General features: G+C 32.1%; 1 protein-coding gene across 1 annotated transcript; it reads right to left on the reverse strand.

The window, feature by feature from the left end:
- Nucleotides 1-3,703: 3,703 nt before the first annotated feature.
- LOC125075967 (intraflagellar transport protein 122 homolog) lies at nt 3,704-26,410 on the reverse strand. The gene is made up of 23 exons (XM_047687856.1): nt 26,349-26,410; nt 25,865-26,095; nt 24,984-25,194; nt 24,481-24,628; nt 24,246-24,400; nt 23,898-24,095; nt 23,429-23,566; nt 22,802-22,930; nt 21,255-21,419; nt 19,191-19,331; nt 18,951-19,048; nt 18,617-18,770; nt 18,146-18,304; nt 17,634-17,794; nt 16,266-16,394; nt 15,886-16,031; nt 15,056-15,206; nt 14,554-14,742; nt 13,956-14,064; nt 12,169-12,331; nt 11,913-12,091; nt 10,506-10,658; nt 3,704-4,723 (listed from the first exon to the last, which is right to left on the reverse strand). The coding sequence occupies exons 1-23, from the start codon at nt 26,408-26,410 to the stop codon at nt 4,547-4,549; spliced, it is 3,546 nt and encodes a 1,181-aa protein (XP_047543812.1). The 3' UTR covers nt 3,704-4,546.

The raw sequence follows: 26,410 nt of genomic DNA on the forward strand, positions 1-26,410 counted from the left end.
ACCAGCCTTATAAACGTTGTTTCAAAGGATTTTAGTAAAAGAATGATATCTCTCTTTCTGTCTTCGCTGATTTGAGATTCGAGAGGAGAAGACGGCATCGTTTAAATAATCACCTCCAAAACAACGTTTGTGGACAAAGCAGTATTTTTCTAAATAATACATTTATACAATCGAAACCAAGACTTAACAAATTATTTTTAGTCAGATGTTAATTAATTAAATAGTAAATTTAATTAGTACACTCTTTGATATTTTACTCTAGGTATCTCTAAAGTTAAGTTAATTTAAATCTTTCAGTTAAAAAAAAAAATGTTTTTGATAAACATTAATTACTGTACAGGCATTGAATATGTTTCATTGAAATAGTAATATACAATTTATTAATTTTCTTTTGTTTTGTTTTGACGAATTGTTAAGATAGACAAGTACAAACAAAGTTTTTGTCTCTTTCAACAAAATTCAGACGTCAATTATTTATATTTAGTTTTATTAAATAAATAGGTGAGATAGCGATAGAAAGCTTAAACTTAATTTCGATTAGATAATCATATGGTATATTTTTTAATGTTCACAATGCAGCTGTCGCCATATTGGGCTACCATTGTAACATCTGTCGACATATTGTCGTTCAAACCATAAAATTTCGAATGTATCTTTGCTTTATGAAAAACACGATCAAGGTGTTCTTTCTTTTACATCGGTAACTATAGTCAAACAAACAGTTCCGTCACTTCGAGATATATATTTCTTTACAAATACAATAATACTTGAATAACTTTGAATTATTTATCTAGGTTATTCTATTTCCGATTTGCCTGCAGTTTTAATATAAATATTACTGTGATGTACAATCGTACAAATCTTACAATTAGTACGATTGTAATGTTTGTACTTTATATTATAATATACAAATGAATACGATATATTGGCTGTTCATTAAATTCTTCTAGAATGATATATAATAATTCATCGTAAAATTTTAATCCATTGCTTGAAATGTATTATTTTTTACAAAGATATTTTGTAAAGATTAAATATTTTTATATTAAATCGATATAATCTTGTTTCGCGCTACATTATAAATTAATACATACTTGGAAAAAAAGGTTCGACCGAATTCCAGAAATTAATTAACGTGAATCAAATACATCTGCGTCAAAACCAAAGCTGCATATTACAGCGATATGAGGTTTAATTGACGTACATGAACGGTCACGAAAACATGTATACATTGTCGGTCTATATAGAATTAAAATACACACACATGTGTTATTTTAACAATGATGTGATTACTCTACACGCTTAATACGGGATTTTGTTGTAAAATTACCTGAAATATTTTTATTATAATGAAATATTACAACATTTTTTATGTCAACGTTGATGTTTAGCTAAATTATCAAACGCTTACCCGCCTATAAGCAATAAAATTTAATTAGATTATTTTGGTGTTTTAGTATGGACACTTGGTATGAATAATACAAAAATTAAATATTTTCAAATTAACGTTGATCAAAGTTGACCCGCCCTCGACATTATATTGCAATTTATAGCGAACGGTGTTGTGTTTCGGTAAGGCCGAGAGCCACCGTAGGTGTAAGTGAGTTAACCTGATGTAACGTGCGTTGCATTTTCAATGTGTATACTTGAGATGACAAGTTATCAGCACACCTCCCACCTGTTTATCTGCCGTTATTTTTTAACCATGAGAAAAATATTTTTGTGAGCTTAGAGTGCTTCATGAACAGCAGTTTGTGTTAATCTGTGTTTATAATTAAGTTCGAAAGAATGCGAATGCATTATATTCCTATGTGAAAAATTATTTATCCTATATGAAATATTATTTATTATAGTTAGTTTTTTAATAACCAATGCAGTTGCACGGGTTATTCGAAAATATTTATATATGCCCTTGTTATTTAAATTAAATACTTTTTTACCAGACCGATGAACATGATTGACCTATTTCAAGCAAATTTTAACTCACTCAAATGTTGTAGCCAGTGGTCTCTATATTGCGATTGTTTGTATATAATCTATACATTGAAATAAAAAAAACAATGCAATTCTAGTTTTCATTCTAAACACAGCTTTCGGCTTTTTCGTTTAGCGCACTTATCATTTCTTGCATTCAGCCTTAAAACGCAATTTCCGCCACTGACGCCGGAGTTTGGCTTTGGTACTAATAACATTTGTGTTCTATTACGTCACAGATCCAGTTCACGCCAGTCACGTCGTCGTCGCCCACCTTGATTGTATACTTGGAAGTATACCCGAATCGAATAAAGCCCGTCCTATATATCTAGCTATACAAATGTAAACACGCGATCGATGCTGAATAACTTGCATACAAAAGCATCCGAAGCGTGATTTAAAATCTGTGCCTTTTAGCGTCAAGAGAGAGACAACCTGGTGCGCAGTACAACACACTCCTGCTTGTAGAGCAGATAGCGGTAGAACAGAAGAGGACGTAGCTTTGAGAATCGTCAAATAAAATTTTCGAAAAACTTTGAATATGACAATCGCGGAAACTGTCAACTCGTAATAAATATATTTCGATACAACGTGAATCCTAAACGAGGGCGAAACGTGGAAAATTACAAAAACCAATTTGCAAAACCTAGTATCCGTGAACTGGCGTTTTCGATGAACTGTCGCTATTTTCTGGACTCCTGGAGAAGATAATTAACCATCAGCTGATAGAACACTACAGATTGCTGTAGTGTTCTATCGGGCTTCAAATAAGGCACTGTAATTGAAATCAGCACTCGACCTGTGGTGCTCTGCCGATTGGCAGTCAAAGGCTTCGGGAAATCTTGAATTCAAGCTTGAATCTCAATACTGAACAGGATGAACAAACACAGTAGACGCTTTCCGACCTACCTGAGGGAATTAGGTACCTAAGTGAATGCCCATTACTCGCCCTATTCCAACTTAAAGTATATTTTTTTATCTTTAATTAATAAATATATTTTCCGACACAAATAATCTCTACAATACTCGTGATCGATGCAAAGATACAAAAAATAACTAAACATTATCAAATAAATTTTATCGTTATCGTACACATAATGATAATTAAGTTTGACCTTACATTAATAATATAGTTGTAGTTTAATTAGTATTTACCTAATTGAAATTGCAATTGGTGTATCATAATTATAGCGAGTACTATCTTAATTAGCGCGAAGGAACATATAATAACAAACACTATCTTCATTAAGGCAAAGGAAGCGAGACTAACGCTTGACATGACTGATGACAATTATTTAAATCGCAGTTAACATTATTACATATCTAAACACATATTCGTGACTCTGAAGTATTTAAAATATTTAATATTTCATTGTTATTTCATATTTGTATAAGAAAGAAAAATATGTTATATGGTATTTAATAAACGCTAAGATATAATATAATATATATAAATAAAATATATATATAAAGTGTAGACTAAGACGGACTCATTTACCCATAAAACGATACACGATAAAACGGTAACGTCTAACTATTGAAAATAATATTGATAAACAGACATATCTACATTTATATTTTATTATAAGACAGACTTAATATTATTTGCAACCAGTGTACCTACCACTCAAATGTCAAGGGTACTCATTACTGACAGTATTTCATTATAAAATTTAAAATAATAAATATATGTACATGAATGTTATATGTATAATAACTGTCTCGTCGGTGTAGTAGCTTGAGGTCGAATATCCGGAGGATACCTGGGTTCAAATCCCAGGTCGGGCTATTAGAAAGATATAGGGTTTTCTATTGAAAGATAGTCGTTAACTGCCCGGAGCCTGGAAGTTCAAAGTGTATATACACATTTCTTGTACAGTCCCTTGCCTCGTAGAGCACGTAAAGCCGTTGTTCCTGCGCCTAAATTCTTCCCCTTCGTATCGGCTTTGTTGTCTCATCGGATAGTGAGAGTGGGGGAAGGGACGGTTCACCTGTGTGTGTACACACACTTGTTTACTATAATATGTCCTGCGTAGTGAGCTGGTCTCCTTTGAGATTGGCCAAAGCGGTAATCAGTCACGACTTCATCATCATAATCACATGTTTAACAGCTAAATCATATAACAGTGATGATGTTGCTTATTAATAAAAAAAACTACTTAATTTTTTTAAGTCAAAATACAGTCAGACATTATCAATACATCAATGCTTTTTGTACTGAACCCCTTGAATATAAAATCTGTCAACACGAAATCCTTGATGTCCGTTGGCTCAAGTAATAAACTGACTATATTATAAACTACTCCACGGACATAAATAGAGGGCAGGTGAAACTTTGCGGAAATTAATATATAATGTAATAACGAACGAAATTATTCAGAAAAATGCACTAAGTTTGCAATGAGGCTGCTGTATAACTACCAGGTACTTACTTTTATTTATTGTGCTGAAAAAATACAACACTAAAATATTATTTATCCTTACGCATTAACAAACTTGAAATCAACGATAAATCATAACTTAGAGATAGACATTATAAAATATTCTAAGTTGCGATAATCGATTATTCGTATTATTGCCACGTGACGTCTCCATTGCTGGGGCTGCGAGGCGTCGGCGATTCGATGTCGTTCGTCAACGAGCCTTCTCTACTGTCCTCGAAGTCCCTTATTTCTTGTGACGGTTGTCTACAGAATGGACAGTGACCCTTCGTAACTACTTGTATTTCGTAGTCCTCCATATAGAACAACTGCAAATTCAATAGGTATTGTTACGTTCGACGCGCCCGTAATTACAATGTCAATTGCATTCATAAAAGAGTTTATTCATGGTTATTGCTTTATTACATTGACTGAAAAGGATACCGTTGTGTGGATTTAAATTTGTTTCATGGATGATTAGAAAGGATTTTAACTGAATCTTTCGGATAATCTATTAGCGCAAAAGATACTACGACTTTTTTCTATGAAAAGGATTGATACGAGTTTCATGATAAATGTACGAAGTATGTATGTAGTGGTATGTGTTGTAGTCGGATGTCTGTGTGTGTTTCCTACACACTGATAATAATATCACGAAGGTGTTCTTTGTTTATAATTATTCATTTTGGTTATCAAAATTATACATGTGACAGAATTTCGTTGAAATTAGACACATGCAGGTTTTCTCACGATGTTTTCCTTCATCGCTGAGCACGAGATGAATTATAAACACAAATTAAGCACATGAAAATTCAGTGGTGCCTGCCTGGGTTTGAACCCGAAATCATCGGTTAAGATGCACGCGTTCTAATCACTTGCCCATCTCGGCTCTCACAGTGAAAATTAGACACTAAAAAATATATAGTTAATTTCTGTTTAACGTTATACAAAATTAATATTATGAACGCGAAAGTTTGTATGTATGGATGTTTGTTGCTCATTCACGCAAATACAAATTAATAGATTTTAATGATACATTACAATAATATAGTATCTACATCAGAATAATATATAAGCCGTGTTAAAAATACCTGACAAGCAATCCCTAAAACGCGTCGAAAACTAGTATGATCTTAATAAGTGACGATAAGCTTAACTGTATAAAAAGATTTGTGAAAGTTATTTCGATTTTAGACGTATCATGAACTGAAAAATGTTACACCTATTAGGTAACTTAATATTTAAAGTTAATTACGTGTAACTTATAAGTATTTATGTAACATATGTTATTTTAATGATTTCTGTTACGTTTTATAACACAATTATTTCATTCAATCAAATTTATTTCAAATTCAATGTAGTATTTGTACAACGAGGGAACACTTTTAAACAGTCATTCTATAAGGTCACAAATTCGCTTAAATGTAATTCAATTAGCCTTTATAATTGATATATTTTACAATTACTTTATCAATGTCACAAGATGATCGAAGTTTTCGATATACGCTCAGGAAAATAAAATAAAAACTTACTTTTAAAATTATTACTATCGGCATCAAATATAAATGTCGATATGATTTTTTTTATATTTCACTAGCGATTCGCCCCGGCTTTGCACGGGTGAAATACATAAATATACTAAAGATTGTCTTTATATTCAATGCTCACAGCTTTTGACATTTGATATATACAATACAAACCGCTATATCCTGCGTTTTAATTCTGTAATATCTTCAAAAATATATATTATAAAATTTATTTATATATCTTCAATAATATTGATCTATATTAAATGCACTTTGCATTTTAGGTACTTAATTGGATATGGATTAATGCTGTATTGCTTAAAATTGCTTCCTAAATAAGATATTATTTGTCGTAAAAAGTAAAGGATAAGAAATGGTTATTGTGTGTTATACCTAATAGATTCAAAATCAAAACAAATTCCATTGCTAATTTTTTGTAGACCTTTATAAGGTGTACAATACTGCTCGCTCTACTATCTCGTAGGGTTCAACCAACATTTGCAATGTAAGCGCAAAAAATGTGTTTATTTACATCACATTTTACACTACATTAACAGCCTGTAAATTTTCCACTGGTGAGCTAAGGCCTCCTCTCCTTTTGAGGAGAAGGAGTATATTCCACCATGCCGCTCCAATGCGGGTTAGTGGAATCTTCACATTAGAAACCTCTAAAATGATTAGTTTTTCTCTACTATATTATGCATGTATTATACATATAAACATTCCTTTAAATCATTCTATCTTTTCAAAAAAACTGAATCAAAACCCGTTGTGCAGTTTTAAAGAACTAAGAATACACAGGGACAAAAATACAGTGGTTATCGACTTCGTTTTATACTATGTAGTGAAAAAAAATACGTCAAAATTGATCGTGTTTATCGTAATAAATGATAAATAATAAAAATGTAGATATCAAACACATCGAACGTTCGATCAAAATTTCAGTACTAGTTACATGCATTTATTTCAACAAAAAGAACAAAAAGGCGTTTATTTATTTAAACTGTACTTTTGCCTTGATATTTGCCGAGCTTGATTCAACAAGAACATTTTAAAAAAAAAACGAAATACAGTACGTAAATATTAGCTTTAAAAAAAAAACAAAACAAATTTATGAAAAAAATATTTGAACATAAATATTATATTTTTCTTTTGTTTAAATTGCAATAATTTCTTTCGTTAGGACAAATAGGTGCTTAAAATGACATAAGTACGAAAATGACATTTCATTCTATTTTCGTACTTATGTCCGTTGGAATTCTCTTATGTTTAACTTGTCTTAAGAGTTTAAGGCAACGTGCTATAAGGTGTAAAGGCAAGCGAATGTGTTGGCCAATTCTCTCGACTCTCGGTACCTTTAATATTTTACTTAAAATCAAATATCACTGCTGTGTATGTAATATATATAAAAATAATCTGCTTAAAATGCAATATTGTTCTAAAATAGTTCTAAAATGTCTAGTATGTACTGTGTCGTAGTTAGAAACTCATTGTCTACGATACTATGTGGAGCTCCGAGCGTGATTCTATGCAAATGTCTGCCCATACGATTACCGTCTCCCACTTTAAAGTTTACTTCCAACAACGTTACACTTGGCGTCATCTCTTTACTCTATGACCGTTCCTCTTTTGCTTTAAAACAACAGTGAGATTCGTTAGTGAAGAATACGGTTATCTACGTATAATCCAGGGATGTTATAGAGCTCTGTGACCGTAACCGAAACAATCGAATATCCGAAATAAAAATTTGTCAAAAACCGTAAACGAATCCGATAAAAAAATACTTTATTAAAATTTTGCATAGTGTCATTAAGATCAAATAATAAGGTAAAATCGTTACCGTAATCGTGAAATTATTTGTATTTCCCTTTTTCTAATTGCTAAGCATATATATTATGTCGGTAAATGAAATTATCCGGATAATCCTAAATAATTGCGTATCTGAATCCGAAAAAATATTATAAATATACATATTCATTTACATCCATTTTCAGATCCGATATAATATATCCTTAACACACCTGGTATTATTATCAAAATTTCGATGAAGGCAAAAAATTTTACTAATCCATGTCAGTTGACGGCCAGAGGACCTTAACATTCTGTTATTGATCTCTGACAGGAAAGTGCTCTCCCACTTAAGTTGCATTGATTTTTCTTATGCTTTCCACTGTAAGTTCCTGGTGCTTAGTTATTACCTCAGAATAACTTTAAAAACGACTTTTCATCACAGTACTCACATTAAATACTCCATCTCTCGCAGTTGTTACGTTTTGCGAATTTGCCTTTTAAGTCCTAAATCTACTATTGTCGTTTAAGGTCATTTAGTACGACCGAGTTGCCATGTTTGAACTTTGCTTGTATATAAAATCGTTCAAATCAAATCTATTCGTTTTCTAAAATATTACACGAACAGTCCATGAACTGATTCATAAATAAAAATTATGATAATCAATTATGTAAGCATTTCATAATATTAAATAAGTCTATATGGTATTAATTTAACTTTACGAAGTAGGTTACCGTGTCAAAATATGGTACGCAGCTTATTATTAAAACAACACAACAGAAACGTGGACAGGTATTATTCTGCCTTCAAAGGTGTCAACAGTACGTGCCAATATGTTTCCAACAAAGATTTATAAATAGACTACTTTGAAATAGCTTTTACATTGTCTTTTGTAAATTATTTTTTCTACTCTTCAAATGATTATATACGGTTCATTTTTAATTTATTATAAGCCTTTTTTATTTGTACGTAACGGCCCGGGATGGCTTAAAAGTATATGTTATATGTATGTAGTTTATTTTAATACAAGAATTGAAGAAAAATCTTAATCGGTAATTTAAAATAATACATCTATAATATTTTAATTTCATGAAAATGTGATACTTAACCACGGTTCATTCGAGAATAAAAGAAACACAGTAAACGTGAACTCACAGTATGAGCTACGTACCTCAAAGACAGCTCGTATCATAAGCGTAATTTTACCGTAAGTAAATAAACAAAATTGAAATTGTATGAAAGATTAATTTATTTAGAATTAAGTATTTTTGAAAACGTATAGGATCAGTCCAGCATCAGTCCCGGACTAGACCAGATACTCCTTCATTTCTTTCCCCAATAAATTAGCACTAATGATTTAAAAAGAAAATGGAACATCAAACCTTTAAACTCGCACTTAATATTAAAAGTACTGAACTTTCTCCACGAATTCGCGTCGCACTTGAACCGGTTTTAATTATATGAACTTTCTTAGAATCTCATCACCTCATTAAAAAGTTGGGATTTAAAAATGTTTATTAAATCAAAATAAGATGAAATTTGCACAAATTTGTTTATTCTATGACATACAATCAACGACACTAAGTGCCCATATCAGCAAACCTAATTTTGTATCAAGTTGCTTTTTTTTCGTTCCAACCTATTCGCTTGTAATGTACTAATCTCCCTTTTATTAGTAAATTAAAATGAATGTTTGTATGATTGTCCTCTATGCGTTTCTAAATTATTGATCTGTTTATGATGAAGCTTTGGTAAAATGTTTTTCGTACGCCAGCGACACACCTGGCCTATAAAAAGGATATCATTCCGAAATAATTAGCTAATTTTCTTATAAGTTTGAATGCAAATGTATTTTGACTCGCTGAACCCTAATATATTTAAATAAGTGAATATTTTATTTTCAAGGTCAAACCTAGAAAGAAAAATATATTATTGTCCTTAATTTTGGTTATATATTCATTACTTACAGGAAATTGTTTTGTTTTTTTTTCAAAAGTTGTAGGCCATTAAATTACGAGGAAAACAGACATACAGACATTTTTGAAACTACACACCACTAAATTTTTTTTTTATATATTTTTGTCCATCATTATAAAAGTTTAATGTAGACCATCACTGAACGCGTGCGAAACCGGGTCGCGTTGCTAGTATAGGTTTAAATATATTCGTACAATGTGCAATGTTGCTAACGTAATTGTACATCGAACGTTGACATGAAATTATTGTAATTGTACGATACTTCTCGCATGATTGCTGTCGTCACTGGAAACACGTTTTTTTTTATTCTAATGTAACGCAAATGTTCTGTTTTATCTATTTCAATAGACCGACCGTAAAACCAAAGTTCAAATTATTTTATATTCAATTATTTTACGTAAATATTATATTTTTCCATAATTGCACCTTGATGACGACTGAATGTATCCTATTAAATCCTCTTTCATTAGACTATTTTTATCTTTCATTAGAAATTCTCGTTTTATTCGCTCACAGTATAGTTTTTTATGTGGGTGTACGTGGTGTTTTACATATGTGTACGTGTAATAAATCATTGTGTTTGTGTAAGTTCATTTTTAATTTCCCTTTTCATTCAAATATTAAGGCTTATAAATAAACTTACGGAAGAGGTAATTATAAAATAATCTATAGAAATTTACGTTGATTAAACAGGACAAAAAGGATTGTAAACTTTTGCGTCCCAATCTGGCGTTATAATTGTCAATAATTGTCCGTATCATGTATGTAATTAGATATGTAAAAGAAGATAAAAGAAACACGTGTGGTTATTATACATACGTTATGACAGGAGGGACAGGTGGTGACCGGCAGCTCGGGCAGCATGTTGCGGTAGTAGAGGGGTGGTAGCGGTGCGCGTCTCACCACCACCGTGCAGGCTGGGTTGAGTTGAAGAAGCGCGAGCCGACTACATTCTACAATACCTTCATCTTCCTGTCAAAATAATGTTTAATATGTATGAAAAAGGAATCGACGATTGATATGGTAATTTGATTCCGAAACCGTTAAATAAATTGAATATCTACATATACGTATACTAACTAATTGGAAAAGAAAATGATGCCATTTAAAAGGTGTTACGAATTACGATACCAGGCGATACTAGTTATCATAATTATGTTTTATTCATATATAATTTAAGATTTGGAGTTCACTCTTGAAGGCGCGCCCCTCTACTTGAATTTAGTATCGGCGCGCATTAGTATGAGTGAGTGACGTTCGTGGTTACACGATGTTTTCGTAAGACGATTAAGGGTAAAGACAGCAAAAAAATAAAATACAAATGAGATTGTATTTGTTTAATTTATTACAAATAAATTGATTTAACGTGGACGGGTTTGCATTTGTGAGTGAATATATCTATCCTGGATGTATTCCAATGTAAATTGTTATAATTATCGTTTATATTACAGTCGTGTAAGTATAATTTAACAAAAAAAAACTATTGTTTTTTTTTAAAATAATGAGTTGTAACTTACTCTTATAACAAGTTTTAACTATATAAATAATACCGTCAGTATCGATAGAAGCTGTCTACCCGGCCGTATGTGATCGTTACATCTTACCGTATGCCGCCTTAAGGATTTTTTTAACAAATTCAAATATCTTCTTATAATTGAAACAAGACTTGTTATTTAAATATCTTATTATAAATATATAGTGTCGAGGATTTCTTTTATACGTGTTTTTACGCGTCGAAATATTTACAAGTTCAGTCAGTAAGTCCATCTCATCGTAACTAGTTTTCAAGGTAAACAAAAGAATGGATATCTAAATGTCGAACATAAATAAACTGTTAAGAATGTAAGTGTGATTCTTAATTTATATATATTATATTTTTATATCATTTCTTGATCTATGATTAATATAAAATAGTGTGAATTCAGTCTAAATTAAATAAATACAAATTCTCTAACATTTCTGTTTTTTTTTTATTTACACATAAAATACTAGTCATAGGTTTTGTGCAAGTCCATTTGGATCGGTCACCTCTACTATCTCTACTACTTTACTTATTTTACCCCAAAACATCCAACATATAAGGAAATCTTTACACTTCTTTAATTTGCTAATATTTTTCGTGTTTGTGATGCGCATGAGTATAATTAATTTTATTCGTATTATTCACTTTAATATCATAAGTTCATTGGTTATTTCAACTACACGTTTCTTAGAAAAACGACTAACCTCCTCTACTTTATCCAGGAACGGGTCCGAATAGTCGATGTCGTGATCTATCCGTAGAATATCGGCACCTTCTGTTTGGTTTTTCTCGACTTCTGGTATGGGCATGCGTTCGATGAGGTCCATCGCCTCCGTTTCGGTGATGCCCTCTGTGGGCTCGAATTGAACCAGCGGTAGAACCTCTAAAAGATTAATGTTTAATATTTTGTCAATTTGAACCGGCAACGAATTGGTTAATTGGTTCGCTTTATGAACTTACCGTGTGTAGCTAAAGAGTAAGCTAAATTGTGTCTACATCGTGGACACTGATTTGCGAGTGGCGGTACGTGCCGACGACATCGCCAGCACAACGGGACAACGTCTTCCTCCCCGCTGGTATCAGTAACGCCACCGCTCTTTAGCATCAACAATTCCACACCTTCCTAACAACCATAAATAACTAATGAGAGAGGATTTTTGTAGTAGTTAAGACGTGAAGGTTTTTAAATTATCAATACGTCTGGCGGGGGAGGGGGGGGGGGGTCTTTGTCAATCACCACCTCCTCCCCCCCTAATTCAATCCCATTTTATTAATTAGAAATAATGTAACGAATTGTATGCTCTCCCTTGTAAATCCTTAATCGTCCTATCTTTGACCTTAAGCAAATAACTGTATATTGAAATTGATACGTTTATTTTTTATTAAGCAAATTATTGAGTATCGCCATCTTTTCTAAATCGTTCGAATTAAATACTGCTGGATTTGCGCCATCTACCGAATAATTTGGTAGATAATTAAATAGAGAAACGTTCAGAGATACAGAAAATGTAACACAGATGGCGGTACAAAGCAAGAACTGTTCGGATTTATAAATATCGATATACGTAAACGTGATAGTAAAATATGCAGTAATGATAAATAATCTAAAAAATCGGATTTTAATATATACTGGCTTAATTTATACCGCCTTTTTTGTGGTTGCCTATTAATAGGATTTATACATTACATATAATATATTTTTTAAATAATTTTCAGTTTATGTGCTCCGGATTTCACAGTAAATATTAAATGGGATATAATAAATTGTCGTTGATAAGATTGCTTGAAATTATTTTAAACAAACACGAACTCTTGTTATTTAACTCATAATTCCGAGGAATTGTTCAAAAATATCTTAACGACATAGCATAAAACCAAGCCTACGTCTGCTTTAATCTTTTTAATTACGAAACGGATTTTAATGCGTTTTTTTAATAGATAACATAATATATTCATGTAATGGGAAGGTTTATATTTATTATACATGCATAATATAGTAAAGAAACACTAATCATTTTAAAGTGTCTAATGTGATGTCATAAATAAACACAATTTTTGCGCTTACATTGTAAACGCTGGCTGAACCCTGCGAGATAGATCAAAACGATGTAGTACAGTAATTTACACTTTAAAAAGGTCTACAAAAAAGTCGGAAATGGTATATGACTATATCTTAAGGTTGACCCACAATAACGATTTTTTGATCCTTCACTTTTTGTGAGAAATATTGGCTTATTTAAGTAGCTTAAATACATTACGCATTTAATATAGACCAATATGGCCCTGAACTGTATAGACATTCTATAGTATATTTAGTTGCATTGCACCCAAGCGAAGCCCGGGCGGGTCGCTAGTACCGAATATATCATAGTTCCTTACTCCAAGCTAAGAGAATAGACCGGAACTCTGTCAAAGTATATCTAAAATGACATTTCTCGAACGTTAGTAAAACAGGCTCAAGGGACATAACATCTAAGTTCTTAAGGTTGGTGCTGTATTGGAAATTTAATATATTGCGGTTAATATTTATTATGCCATGCCAATCTATGGGCAACACGGAGACCAAAAAACCCTCAGACAAGATTTGTTGTTTGTGTAGTGAGCATTATCGTTTTCACATAATACTGTCAACGTACAAAGGATGTCGTGACAGACTATTCACATAATTGCTTACAGAAAATAAGGACATTGCAGCGCATGCTCGCTATTAGCTGGACATATAATATATTAATATGAAAATATTTTACCTGGAATTTGGGTGGCACTTGCAGACCTAAAATTTTATCTAACATTTGCCGAGCCAGCGTATTGGCATTGAGGACTTTAGCTTGTTTAGCCAAACACAGATATAAGCAACTGATATTAGTGGAGGATAATTATTTCCAAATATTAGTATGCAAAAATAGTTGAAAATCCCATCGCTTGTGAGTAGTGGGGTGAACTAACTCTCTCTTTTTTTTAAGGAATCTTAACAGTTTGCAATGCCTATTTTCGTTCGAAAACTCCTGTAACCTATGTAGGTAACAGAAGATAACCGTGTGTGAATAAACTAAAAACTTTTTTATGCATCATTTTATAAAGATGCGGAATAATCGCATAATCAATATATACATATCTGTTTTTATATGGTTTATATAACGTTACGGCCAAGTGAGAAGCTACAACCGAAACTGTTTCTACATTACAAAACATATAAATTACGAAATAAGTATGATACTGTACTTATGGGCAATTTAACCTATTATAAATTATTAGTTAAACTATTATTTCTTCATTCATAATTATCTTAATCGGATATTAAAACATGATCATCACGTTGCAAGACAGTAATATGATAAAGGATACAACATAGAGACACCAGAAGGTGGGTCCCCGTCGAGCAGCGCTAGGACGTAACGTGCGGCATTGAGTAACGTCTCCGGTTGCGACAGGGAGAACGGTTCGTGCACGCAGCGATGCACGGCGTCGTAGGCATGATAGATACGAGCCAGGCGGTCGTATTGCTTGTACTGGTGCAGCAGTTTATCGCGATCCCTGATAACATATTGATAAATGTTTAAACATAAAAAATAATAACATGACATAAGAACCAAGAATATTAATAAAATATTGCCTGTTTGCCTATCACATGATATCAATTAAACTTTGTATGAATATAATCCTGACATTTTAAGTAAAATATGCGTTTTGACAAGAATTGAGTACTTTCAAAGATATATACAACATTCTGGTTTGGTATCTAGAACTACACTGATACGTTAAATATGTTTACAGGAATAATGAGAGATACAATGTAGTGTTTTATCGTATCGATTAGAATTCATATGATTTAATAGTTATGGAATACCCTTCCGCTGTCGCAGCCGAGTCGAGACACTGAGATGCGAGTAAGTGGTGCAAGTAGCCCGCGTCGCTAAACCGTTCTTCAGTTACAGCGTTCCCCACTAGTACATTAAAGACGCGCATGGCAGTTGCTGTTTCGCCTGCCATATGATACGCTGGAAAGGAAAATATCACCTCTAATTAAACACCTTATAGATAGATAATTGAACAGAGCGCTGTTGCCGATTAGTGCGTTCTTGAAGAAGGTTTTACTTTTATGACTTTTTGAATAAAGTTCAAGATATTTTTATATTTGCCTTCGCCTTGATATTTTAACATTTACTACGAGTGGTCATCCATCCTAAAATTATTATTGAAGAATACTCAACGTTCCATTTCGAAAACAGTTGCATCACTACTAACCGAACACTTATTTACATGGCCGTATAGGGCTAACGTTCATGCCCTTCTGTTTCTTTATAAGTCGGCGCACAAGTAAAGCTTTGCATTGATCTAGTAACTCCTATATCCATTGTTCCACTATTCAAAACCGATCTTCCATGCTCTTTAAGTGTGGTAAAGTGAGCGTTACATATTGTTAGTGCTGTAAGAAATATTAATCATTCCTTACATCGCCAATGCACCAACTAAGATGTTAAGTTCCTTGTACTTGTAGTTACACTGGCTCACTCACCCTTCATTAGGAATACAACAATACAGGGTACACTGTCTGACGGTGGAATATCTAAAAAGTTGGTGGTACCTACCCAGACGGGCTCTCACAAAGCGTAGAGATTTGTGTAAGCCCGTTGCGCAGGCAACAATTTTTTAAAAAAGTAATATTACTCAAAGTACCTTTCTGTGCTTCAACGAATTTTTTCTCTTGAGCCATACGATGAGCGTACGGCAAGTACACGTCTTGTTTGCAGTCGGCGTGTTCACGAGCGAGGTTGAATGCTCGGGACCACTCGCCTGCTATAACGGCCAGTTGAGCGACTTTCCTGAAGGAGAATGTAATGAGTAAAATTTAAAAGTCAAAGTCGTGAGCAACGTTTCGGCCGAGAACATTTTTTTAATGATACTGAGGAAATATTTTTTTGTCATGTATATTGAGTTACACTTATGTAAATTTTGATTATTGTATCGAATAAACATTTACTAAATAGGCTTACACATATAATTAAAATGAATAACTTTCTATTGATTAACAAAGATAGATGATTTTTCAAACTCACTTAAAATCTCCAAGTCTCTGGTAAACATCACCGGCAGTACCATATTCCCCAACAGCGACTAAGGCTTCAGCTACATGACGGAGAGATTCGCTTGAACCCTTATCCATCTTTCTCGCAAGCTCTATTAACCTATTAATCGAAAACAAATAGACGAATATTAATTCTGTATTATTATGATAGGAAACAAAATTGTTAATATAGCCATAAATTAAAAAAAAAAAATTGATATGAAAGAAAAATGCTTAATAATAATAATAATAAACACAAGTTATTGCTTATAATGTTGGTAAAAATATGATCTTGCAATTCATGTTATGCAAATATGAGTGAAATTATAATAATTAATAATTTAAAATATATATATGTCACCGCAAAATTGTCATTATTGTTAGATTATATTCTATCTCACAAAATTGTTAACTGTAGAAAGATTGTGAACCGTTACATAAATTGTAAGCAATTTAACGCATTACTTTTCGGTAGATTATAATCTACCGAAGCTTATTAAAGTTAAATTATAAAAACTCTAAGCTAACCTAACCGAAATATCATAAACTATAGTCATATTTGACGTTTTATTTTGTGTTACTTAATCACCTTTCACAATATTTCGGCAGTATACAATCTCACGAGATAGATTACAATCTAACGGTATTTACAATTCTTCAGTACTATACAGGGTTATTGGTAATTCGACGTATTCCCGTTAGGAGGTGATAGGGGTGACTATTTGCGATAATTTAAACCCCCATGCATGCAATGCATGCATGATGCAAAAGTTAACCATTTTTGAATTATCACATTTTTTAGTTTTTTTCAATATAAGTCAAAAATGCAACTTCAAAAATTTATTTAAATAAAGTATCAAATAAAATCTATTTTTTTCTTCTGATTTATAAAAACGATTAAACACTGAATATTTGCCAATATTAAAATAGTAATTATGCGTCCAAATTTAAAAATTCGAGACGGAAAAAGATATTATTTCAATATTTTTTTGATTTTTTTTCCACAAAAATGCCTTAAAAACTAAAAAAATCGTTATGAAACTTGTCCTGCAGATTTTAAAAATATAACCGTTTTCTTAGCTTTTCAAAAATGTATAACAACTAGGAACTTATTTCAAAGAAATCGAAATAAAACGACTACAAAGGACGCTGGTGGAAACTCGTATTCGAACAAAACTTACCATATGCATACCTAACCAATGCAAGATTATTCGCGTTTGTTTCCTAATCAACGGCCACCCGATGTATAAGTTTATAATAAGCGAATCCGAGAAAGTGGTAGTGTTCAGATACGACAAATTAAAGTCGTCCATGTTGTTAATTACTAATAATTATATTACACTTCTTGTATCTAACTCACATATCCCGTCGTCCACTTTCAGCGAGCAGCTTCGCCGCCTTCTGGACGTCGCCCGCCGCGAGGTACATCTCAGCTGCGGCGCGCGGCTCGTTCACTCGGCGCGCCCACTCCGCACGTTGACGCGCAAGATTCGTTAACCCATCACCCTCACTCACGTACTCCTGTAAAGATAACATTAATTGCCTTGCTAATTATAAATTTGCATTTATTAAGTACATCTACCAAAAAATCTGCATTTGTAAATAATAAAACGTATATTCATACTTAAATGACTTTTACAAAAGAAAAGCTATAATTGCATCAACATATAATGTTTTATTTTTATTAAATTTAATTTGAATTACAAATGCGCTGTAAGGACTTCAATCGTAGTTATGAAATAATTAATTAACGATAAATAAACCTATCAAAATATTTATGTATCAAGTTAAAAGAAACGTTTAAAATAAATATTAAAAAGTAATTCAATTTACCGAAGAAATTAGTGCACAGATAAATAGCAGTATTTTTACCTGCGCTTTATTAAACATGCGTAAATCGAGATAGAGGGCTAATGCACGGTCGTCCCTCGCCGCACTGTGGAATATGCGTGCAGCCTCTGTGTATCGTCCGAGGTGCGCGACCACCTCGCCCGCTATAACAGCATGCTTCTCCCCGTTTTCGATGCGCTCCTATAAGGATACAATATCGTAATCAAAATTCTATAAAATAAATTATAAACGTGCATTGATATAACGTCACCATGTAGTGAAAATTCGTACTTGAATTCGTAATTTTACTGAAAATAAAATTATGTGGCAAAAAAGATTGGTGTCGTGTTTATCTGTAGTCTAAAAATTGAAATAGTGACCACCATTAAACTCTCAGAACTCAGAACACTACGATTATTTAAGATGTGAGGGTATCTCATAATAATGATGATAATTAATACAATAACAATTATCATGCCAGAAAACAAGTTATTGGATTGTATGTTATGTTACCTGCAATTGATCAATGAGTGTGAGGTAAGTAATGTTCTCGCTGCGCTGGAACGCTTTACGCGCCACTTCGAAGGACAACTCCTCCAAAGCTGCAGTGCCGAGTCGCTCCCAATCTAAGGCCGTTACACCCAAGCAAGCTACTGCATACGCATCACTGATCGATATGGAAAAAAAAGTTAAATGTTTATCTAAAACTAAATTTGAGAAAAATTATATTTATACGAAGAAATATTATAGATATCTATCACGTTCTAATTTTAAATTTATTGCCAAATGGATTTATTTAACTTTTTGGCTATTAAACTAGGATATTAACCTTTATCTAGTTACTTACTTGAACAATTTTTGTTGTATATATTGGTGCACGGCATGAGAAAGCGGTACATTTACAGTTTGCATAGAGTTCGCTTGTAAGCAAAATACTCGGCCTCCCTAGAATTAAACTCTCAGAATTAGTATATATTTAAAAAAAAAAATAAGCTCCATAAATCTAATTTTGCATAGATGTATTTATATATATTTATATAAGATTAAGAAAATTCAAAACACTATTATGGTAATGTTGTCACAATACCTGGAATCCTACAACAGAGCCGGTTAAAGGTTGAGTGGCGGCGGCGAAGTGAGCTGCTTTTATAGACAAAAGTCCACCGCCCGAGAGACAAAGAAGTTCATCACACCACGAATTCCAAGATACCGCTGTTACATTTTCTTCCTATAAATAAATCTAAATTAATATTTCAGTTTCATGACAATATATATAATTTTTAATAATTAAACATACATATGAATTTTTACAAAAATAGCTAATATATTGAAATAATAATAGAAACAAGGACAAGGCAATTTTTCGTTCAATCGCAATATCGATTCTCTGGAAGAAAAATTAACCAGCTCTCTGGTTAACGGAGTACAACATAAGGAGTATTTAAAATGATATGTTTACATTTAAATGGTTTCTTTCAAATGTCTGAAATAGTATAAGTTAAATACATTGGTGTCTTGATCAACACCTACAGTGTCTTTATGACCGATTTCATCCACGGCAGCTTTTCTCAACGGAGACTAGCCCGCAGTGTGTGATTTTCATAAACACGTAAATACTCGTGTTTATGAAAATCACACACTGCTTGAAGACATATGACCATAGACAATTAAATAATAATAGTTATCTTTCTCTCTATTTTCGTTTCTGTTGCATGTGTTTTTCTTTCGGACATTGTCAGTGAATTGTCATTTTTGGTAGTGAAATTAAAAGCAAATATTATATTCAACTTCGAAAAAATTTACCTCAACAATACTATGATGATTCCAAGACTTACACGATCAAGAAGAAGAAGTAAATGAAGGCCTTCATTAAGCAGTAGTTTTGTGTTTCTTATAAAGGAAAACCATAAAAATTCACCAAAGTAGTAACCACAACGAGTATGAGCGAGATAAAACGAAAAGTAAACGAAGTGTGCTAAATATGATAGTGAGTTAAATACGGGCGATTTTCTGAACAATATTATTAAAGAAAGCTGAACCTGCTTAATAGATGCGATATGCGTATTGCGGTTAGAGCGATTTCATTGGCAGAAGTGGTTGTTTATATTATTATAAAAAATATTGAAAAAAAAAACTTTGAAATTAAGTTATTTTATTAATATAATATATCCAAATATGACTTCGATAATTCAGAATTTAAAAAAAGGAATTTTAGAGACGCATAGCATATTGAATACAGGCAACTCTACTCAAGATGCTATTTCTGCTAAGGAAACAAGGGCTACGGTCCAATATTCGATCTCCGTCGAAACTAAGAATTTTCAGTTTGTGTGTCAGACACATAATATGTAGATGTCTTACGAAAGAATGACTGGATGATCACGATTTACAGCACGACCTTTTACGTCTACTACTAGCTGAATCATACTAAGGGTAATTTCTACGACTGTTTATTTTAGGTTTTGGTCTGGAAACACTGAGTGCTAGCAGTTGGAGTGAAGGGTGTACAGGATGGGTTAGTGACGTCATCGCAGTGTTGCATCACCTTTGTTCAGACTGGGACGCGCGTACAAGCATATTTCGGGAAAATGTATGTTTAGTGTAAAATGAATCACTACCTATCCTACTAATAAATGTGCTCTTTGTACAAGGTTATATATAATGATATTCAAATATTTCTATTACGTCTTTAAAATATCGTGAAAGCCTTCTACACATATACAATACAATATAAACTATGTATATATTAAAATTTACTCTTATATGTTTCGTAAATTCTTTTTGCTTTTGTCGTCATTTGAATGCAGTGTTTGTTATATCGAGTGCACGAAAGCGCTTAAATGTATTGATTTTTAACTTAATCCGAAAACTCATTTAACAATGTCATTCTTCGGTGTCAATTTTTAGCAATTTAAATAATTCCATTATGAGTAAATACAACGACCAGACGTAGATTCTAGATCTTCCTTCTATCAGATCCTTATGAAGATATTAGTTCGTTAATAACAAAAACCCTAAGAGTAATTTAAATTTTACATTGTCTTCTCATATGAAACGACTAGTTATTTATAAGATAAACGAGAACAAGGTTAATTAATAAGAGTAATTAGTTTCAATACTAAATAGAGGCGGATATCGAGAAGAATAGTACCGTATAAAGAAGTTCGCCATTCGTCAAGCTGTACACGCGACAAACAGACGCCTCGTCGACAACCGCTAGACGACTGCGCGATGCGTTCACGTCCAGGCAGCGGACGTTGCCGGGACTTTGCAGGATTACCTTAGCTACCCCGCTAGCTGGTTCCACTTGCCATATCTGGAAATGGACAGGATTAATCACTTAAGTTACATTTAAGTTATAAAATTACATTCTAGCCATTAAAGTTAGTAAAATATAAACAAATATATCAAAATATTTTTGTTTTTCTTTCAATAATACATGTGTCTGAACACTTATTCATTTTTTATTTATTTGAACTTCATTAAAATATAAGAGAAGACTTATGTTTCGTAGTAAAATTCGGTTTTATATGGAATATCTAATAGTTTTAAAAATAAAGTTTTATTAGTACTATATACTTACTAATAAAACGTGCATACGTGCATTAAAATAAATCGGTGTGTATTCGATTGAAGTATTCTATTCAAACTTGCGCAAAGTCCAATATAAGTTGACGAAGACTTCGTGCGTATGACATAACTTATACAGGCTTCGAACTAACTTGATAATTTTTATATTCTCAGCCTCTAAATCTCCATTATTATTTTAAATTAAAAATAATTCAGTTGAAGTTCAACACTACCAGAACATTTCTTATGCCAACTACATCGCCTAGTTAAAATTAAGCGTCAACGTAAAATTCTATGAGAGGATTACACCATGTGATTTGAAAATTTTAAGTAACAACCCACAAAGATTATTGGCATGAATTGACGGGCCATTCATTTGTATTTGGACTGAACGAGTGATCCACTATACACCGGAGTTATAAAATGAAATACAAAAGAAGAGATTTAATTTTATACTCCCATGAACACGAAAAAATATGCCTAAATATCAATTCTGATCGGCGAATAATATCGATTCCTATCTTCATATACTTAAATTTAAATGGAAGTCGATTATATCAGTCGTCTGGGCAATATATAGACATAAGATATAATAAAACAGCAAAACTTATGATGCTTATGGGTATTTGAGCGTTCAAACTGATGCTCAAGTCATTTCACAAACTTCTAAAACTAGTAACTATAAATTGGACAACATCACATACATCACTCTGATCCCAATGTCAGTAGCTAAAGAACTTGTGTTATGGAAAATCAGAAGTAACGACGGTACCACAAACACCCGGACCCAAGACAACATAGAAAACTAATGAACTTTTTTTACATCGACTCGGCCGGGAATCGAACCCGAGACCTCAGAGTGGCATACCCATGAAAACCGGTGTACACACTACTCGACCACAAGGGTGGTCAACCTGTAATGTGTGTTAAATTCGTATTTTTCAGCAAATTAACTGTAACAAAACAAATTAAAAAGGTAGGCGGTCAGCAATGTGATAGTAAAGAGAGCCTATATACTGTACTGGCCTAACTTTAAGTATTAGACATTATGTCCTTACATATTGCTTCAAATCAATATTTATTCTGTAATAAAAATAAAAATTGTAACGTAATTCTCTGTCCACTTACTTGCCCGTTAAACAATCCTAATAGTAAAACCTCTTCTAGTTGTAAAGTTGTTACTTTGACATAACGAATAGGAGCCGGAACTGTCCATGACTTGGGTAGCTTTGAACCAATCATCGAAAGCTTTGTATCCTGAAAAAAGGTAGAAAAAAATGTTTCAGATATTTTATATTATAATATAAAATTAACTACTTATGTAACAGATTCAAATATTATCATAAAATCTTTTTACAATAACTCAAGCTGAGGTTTAAATAAATAGAGAACCAAAGTAATAGCAAGCATAAATAAAATAAATGATTAAATTATTGAAATTAACGTTAAAAATATTGACGGAAATGAATTCTGAATAAACTCTGATGATAATAAAAAAATGGCTCTAAATAAAGGAGACGTTTGAGGTTTACGAAAAAATGACAGGAATTAAATTTTCCTCTTTGGTGTGAAAGTAACTAGTGTGAGACGCAATATATGAATAACACTACATATAAATATATAAATAGATATATACATTTGATTTATCAATTAACTAAAAGAAAGTAACTTAAACGTACTGAAGAATACAATTTTACAGACTTCCAGGGATATAAATTTACTTATACCATTAACAGAAAACTAAGCAATTATTACCTGGCATATAAGTAAAGCCTCACTGGTAGCAACCAATAGTGAGCACTCATTCCTTTGTATGAGTTTTTCCTTAACTCTGTAGAGCATACCTTCCAAGTCTCCTTGTTCATACACAACTACTCGCTCTGGTAATTGCACCTTTGAATAAAACAATTTTATAAAAACTATATACTATAATATGAATTTTATCATTTACTTGTAGTATTACTTTTATGAATAAAAAAGAATGGTTAAAAATTTAACATTTAGATAATAAATAAAATGGATAAATCAATTTTAAAATATTTATACTTATATTATACAGACAACTAAATATATATATACTTTCAATTAAATGTAACCTTTATTAGGTAATTATTAATATCTTCTCCCTTGAAACATTATAACAGTATACTATTAAACCGTAAGAATAGTTCTATGCTGTACATCTTGTAATTTAAATTAAAGCTAAGAATATGACAAGTCTTACTGCTAAACGATGTTTATAGATGGCTATTTTCTGCACTCTATCATGACACTTAATCCGAACTTTATTTCCAGAGGTTAAGTGTTGTATGATTATGTCTGTCATGTTCTCTCTGTAGGCATACCGTTCACGGTACAACCCATGTACTGTACTATATGCTACTTGATAACACCACAACGTTCCATCTTGACAAGCTACTGCCTATAAAATTAAATAAATGTTTGTCATTATTTAATAAAATTATTAATACATTCATGATCAATTTTAATCCACTATTTAATCTTTATTTTAATGAAAATAAATAAAATATAATTTTTTAAAATAATGTTATGTATAGAAAGCTATAAATACCATAGAGTTTTGAGAATTTGAGGGTGCTACAGACCACACCCATTCAACAGGTGTAGAGACTATTAAAACCCCTTCAGAAGTTAGCACTGACCAACCTCCAATGCCACCCACCAAAACTAAAGCACCAAGTGTTGTTATTGATAACGCTGATAGCTCTGGAAGCATTATAGGATGTTATCATACTTTACCATTACAAATGATAAATGACAAAACCTTTTATGAAATATAAATATACCTATATTTCTTTCTTTTAAAACTTGTTGACCTTGAATATCATAAAAAGATAAAGTGTCATTCCAGTCAGTGACTAAGAGAGTTTGTTTTAAGAAAGTGACAGCCCAGACTGCAGCATCTCGTATTATTTTCTGTATTTCTTCACCTAACTGTAATAAATATAGTAATTGAGTATTATATAATTTTTTTTATACATTGGTGGACTGGGAATGGATTCAACTAATGATAACACACTCTTGATAGATATATGCAATGAAAGCAATAATTCCCATTCCCCATATTCGCAATCTACCTTCAACCTATCCTAGGGAATCCCAATCTTACGGAACTAGGATTTCATGCCAGTATTTACACTGCTCACTCGCCCTTCTAACCAGAACACAACAAAACTTTGCTATTAGGTAGTAAATTTATGATGAGAGGGTGGTACATCTCCAGATGGGCTTGCACGTAGCCCTACTAATAAGTAATGTAAATAAATAATGAAATACTTAAGATGGCTACCTTGTTGCGTAAGGATACTCCTCCATTCGCTAATCCTATAGCTAAATGTTGTCCTGTTGGAGACCACGCACAGCTTGTAATACGACCATTGACTCTATATTTTTGAACTGCTTTTACATCAGCTGACCAAAATGCAAAATCTGATAATGCACATGATGCCAAATGATATGTCACTGGATTATAAGCTAAGCATTGAATTGCTTCATTGTGCCTGTAAAAAAATTGAAACATTAAACTTTAAAAATAATGCTTTCATTTGGTTTGAAATATCATCTTCCCGTTGAACTGATGATATCCAGGATTAATGATGGCCAAGCACCTGCTTAAAGACAACCCAACTTGAAAATGCTTTTAATGGTGAATAGGTTACTTTTCATTATTGAATTCAAGTGTATGAAAAGCTCATTTGTTAGAATGATTAATGTTCTATGTACATATCACTGTATTTGGCTCTTACAAAACGAAGGATACTATTTTATCATCTATTTATATTAAATCAAGAACTACCGTTTTTCCAATTTTATTTTTGAGCTTTCATCAGGCTCCTAGAAACATGAATTAACATTGCAGATACAGAAACATTTGTTTTTTTTTTACTTCACAAATATATATAAAGAATATTTGTCAGTGTTTTTATAAAAATAATCAATATCATTGTATATGTTAAAATATATCTCAAACAGAATCTCGAGGTCTAACAGTTTTTCTAATATGAATACAGTTTATATGTCTGCAACGTTACCATAAAGTAATACATCATAAGATATAGTACTATGATAATATCAAAAATATACAAACAGCATATGAAATATATAATTGCTGTATCAATTCCATTTAGTGATGTAAGTATACATAATAATAAATATCTAAACATTACTTACGAATATTTAAGAACACCCTCCATTTTAGATGTCCATATTATAACGTTTTTGTCAGCACTCCCACTAGCAAATTTCTTACCATCGTTACAGTATGCAACTGCATGAACGGCTCCTTTATGAGCTTGTAAAAGTTGAACGAGGGCTCCGTCTCTAGGATCGTACACCATTACCTTCTCTCCTGCTCCAACAATTAATTGAGTCCCATCTGGACTAAAGCATATCGCATGAACACTAAAAAGATTGATTATTTTATTATTTTTTTTAACTGAAATAATTACACAGTTAAATTGATACTTCCTTTTATTTATTAAGTAGCACATTTATTTTGTGCCTTAGTTATTTTAATAGATTTGGTATCTTGAATAAGTGTAAGCTTTTAAATAGACAATTTTTTTTTCTTAATTTCAGCATTAAGTAATATAGTTTAATAATATATGGGATCATATTTAAAGCTAAGAATAAATTATATTTAAATGAAAAGTACCTTGAAAATTCAATTTTATCGGCTTCGTGAATTTTATTTACCCATTTCGGAATAGTCCTCAT

Source organism: Vanessa atalanta, chromosome Z, assembly GCF_905147765.1.
Source record: "Vanessa atalanta chromosome Z, ilVanAtal1.2, whole genome shotgun sequence".
NCBI lineage: Eukaryota > Metazoa > Arthropoda > Insecta > Lepidoptera > Nymphalidae > Vanessa > Vanessa atalanta.

Bases quoted from the DNA above. Each gene is read 5' to 3' on its own strand.
- LOC125075967 (XM_047687856.1), bottom strand. From the start codon at position 26,410: ATGAGGACTATTCCGAAATGGGTAAATAAAATTCACGAAGCCGATAAA. The intron at 23,567-23,897 runs GTAAGACTTGTC...TTTTATTCAAAG, and splicing joins TCTATAAACATCGTTTAGCA to GTGCAATTACCAGAGCGAGT. The intron at 22,931-23,428 runs GTAATAATTGCT...ACCTTTTTTCAG, and splicing joins AGGCTTTACTTATATGCCAG to GATACAAAGCTTTCGATGAT.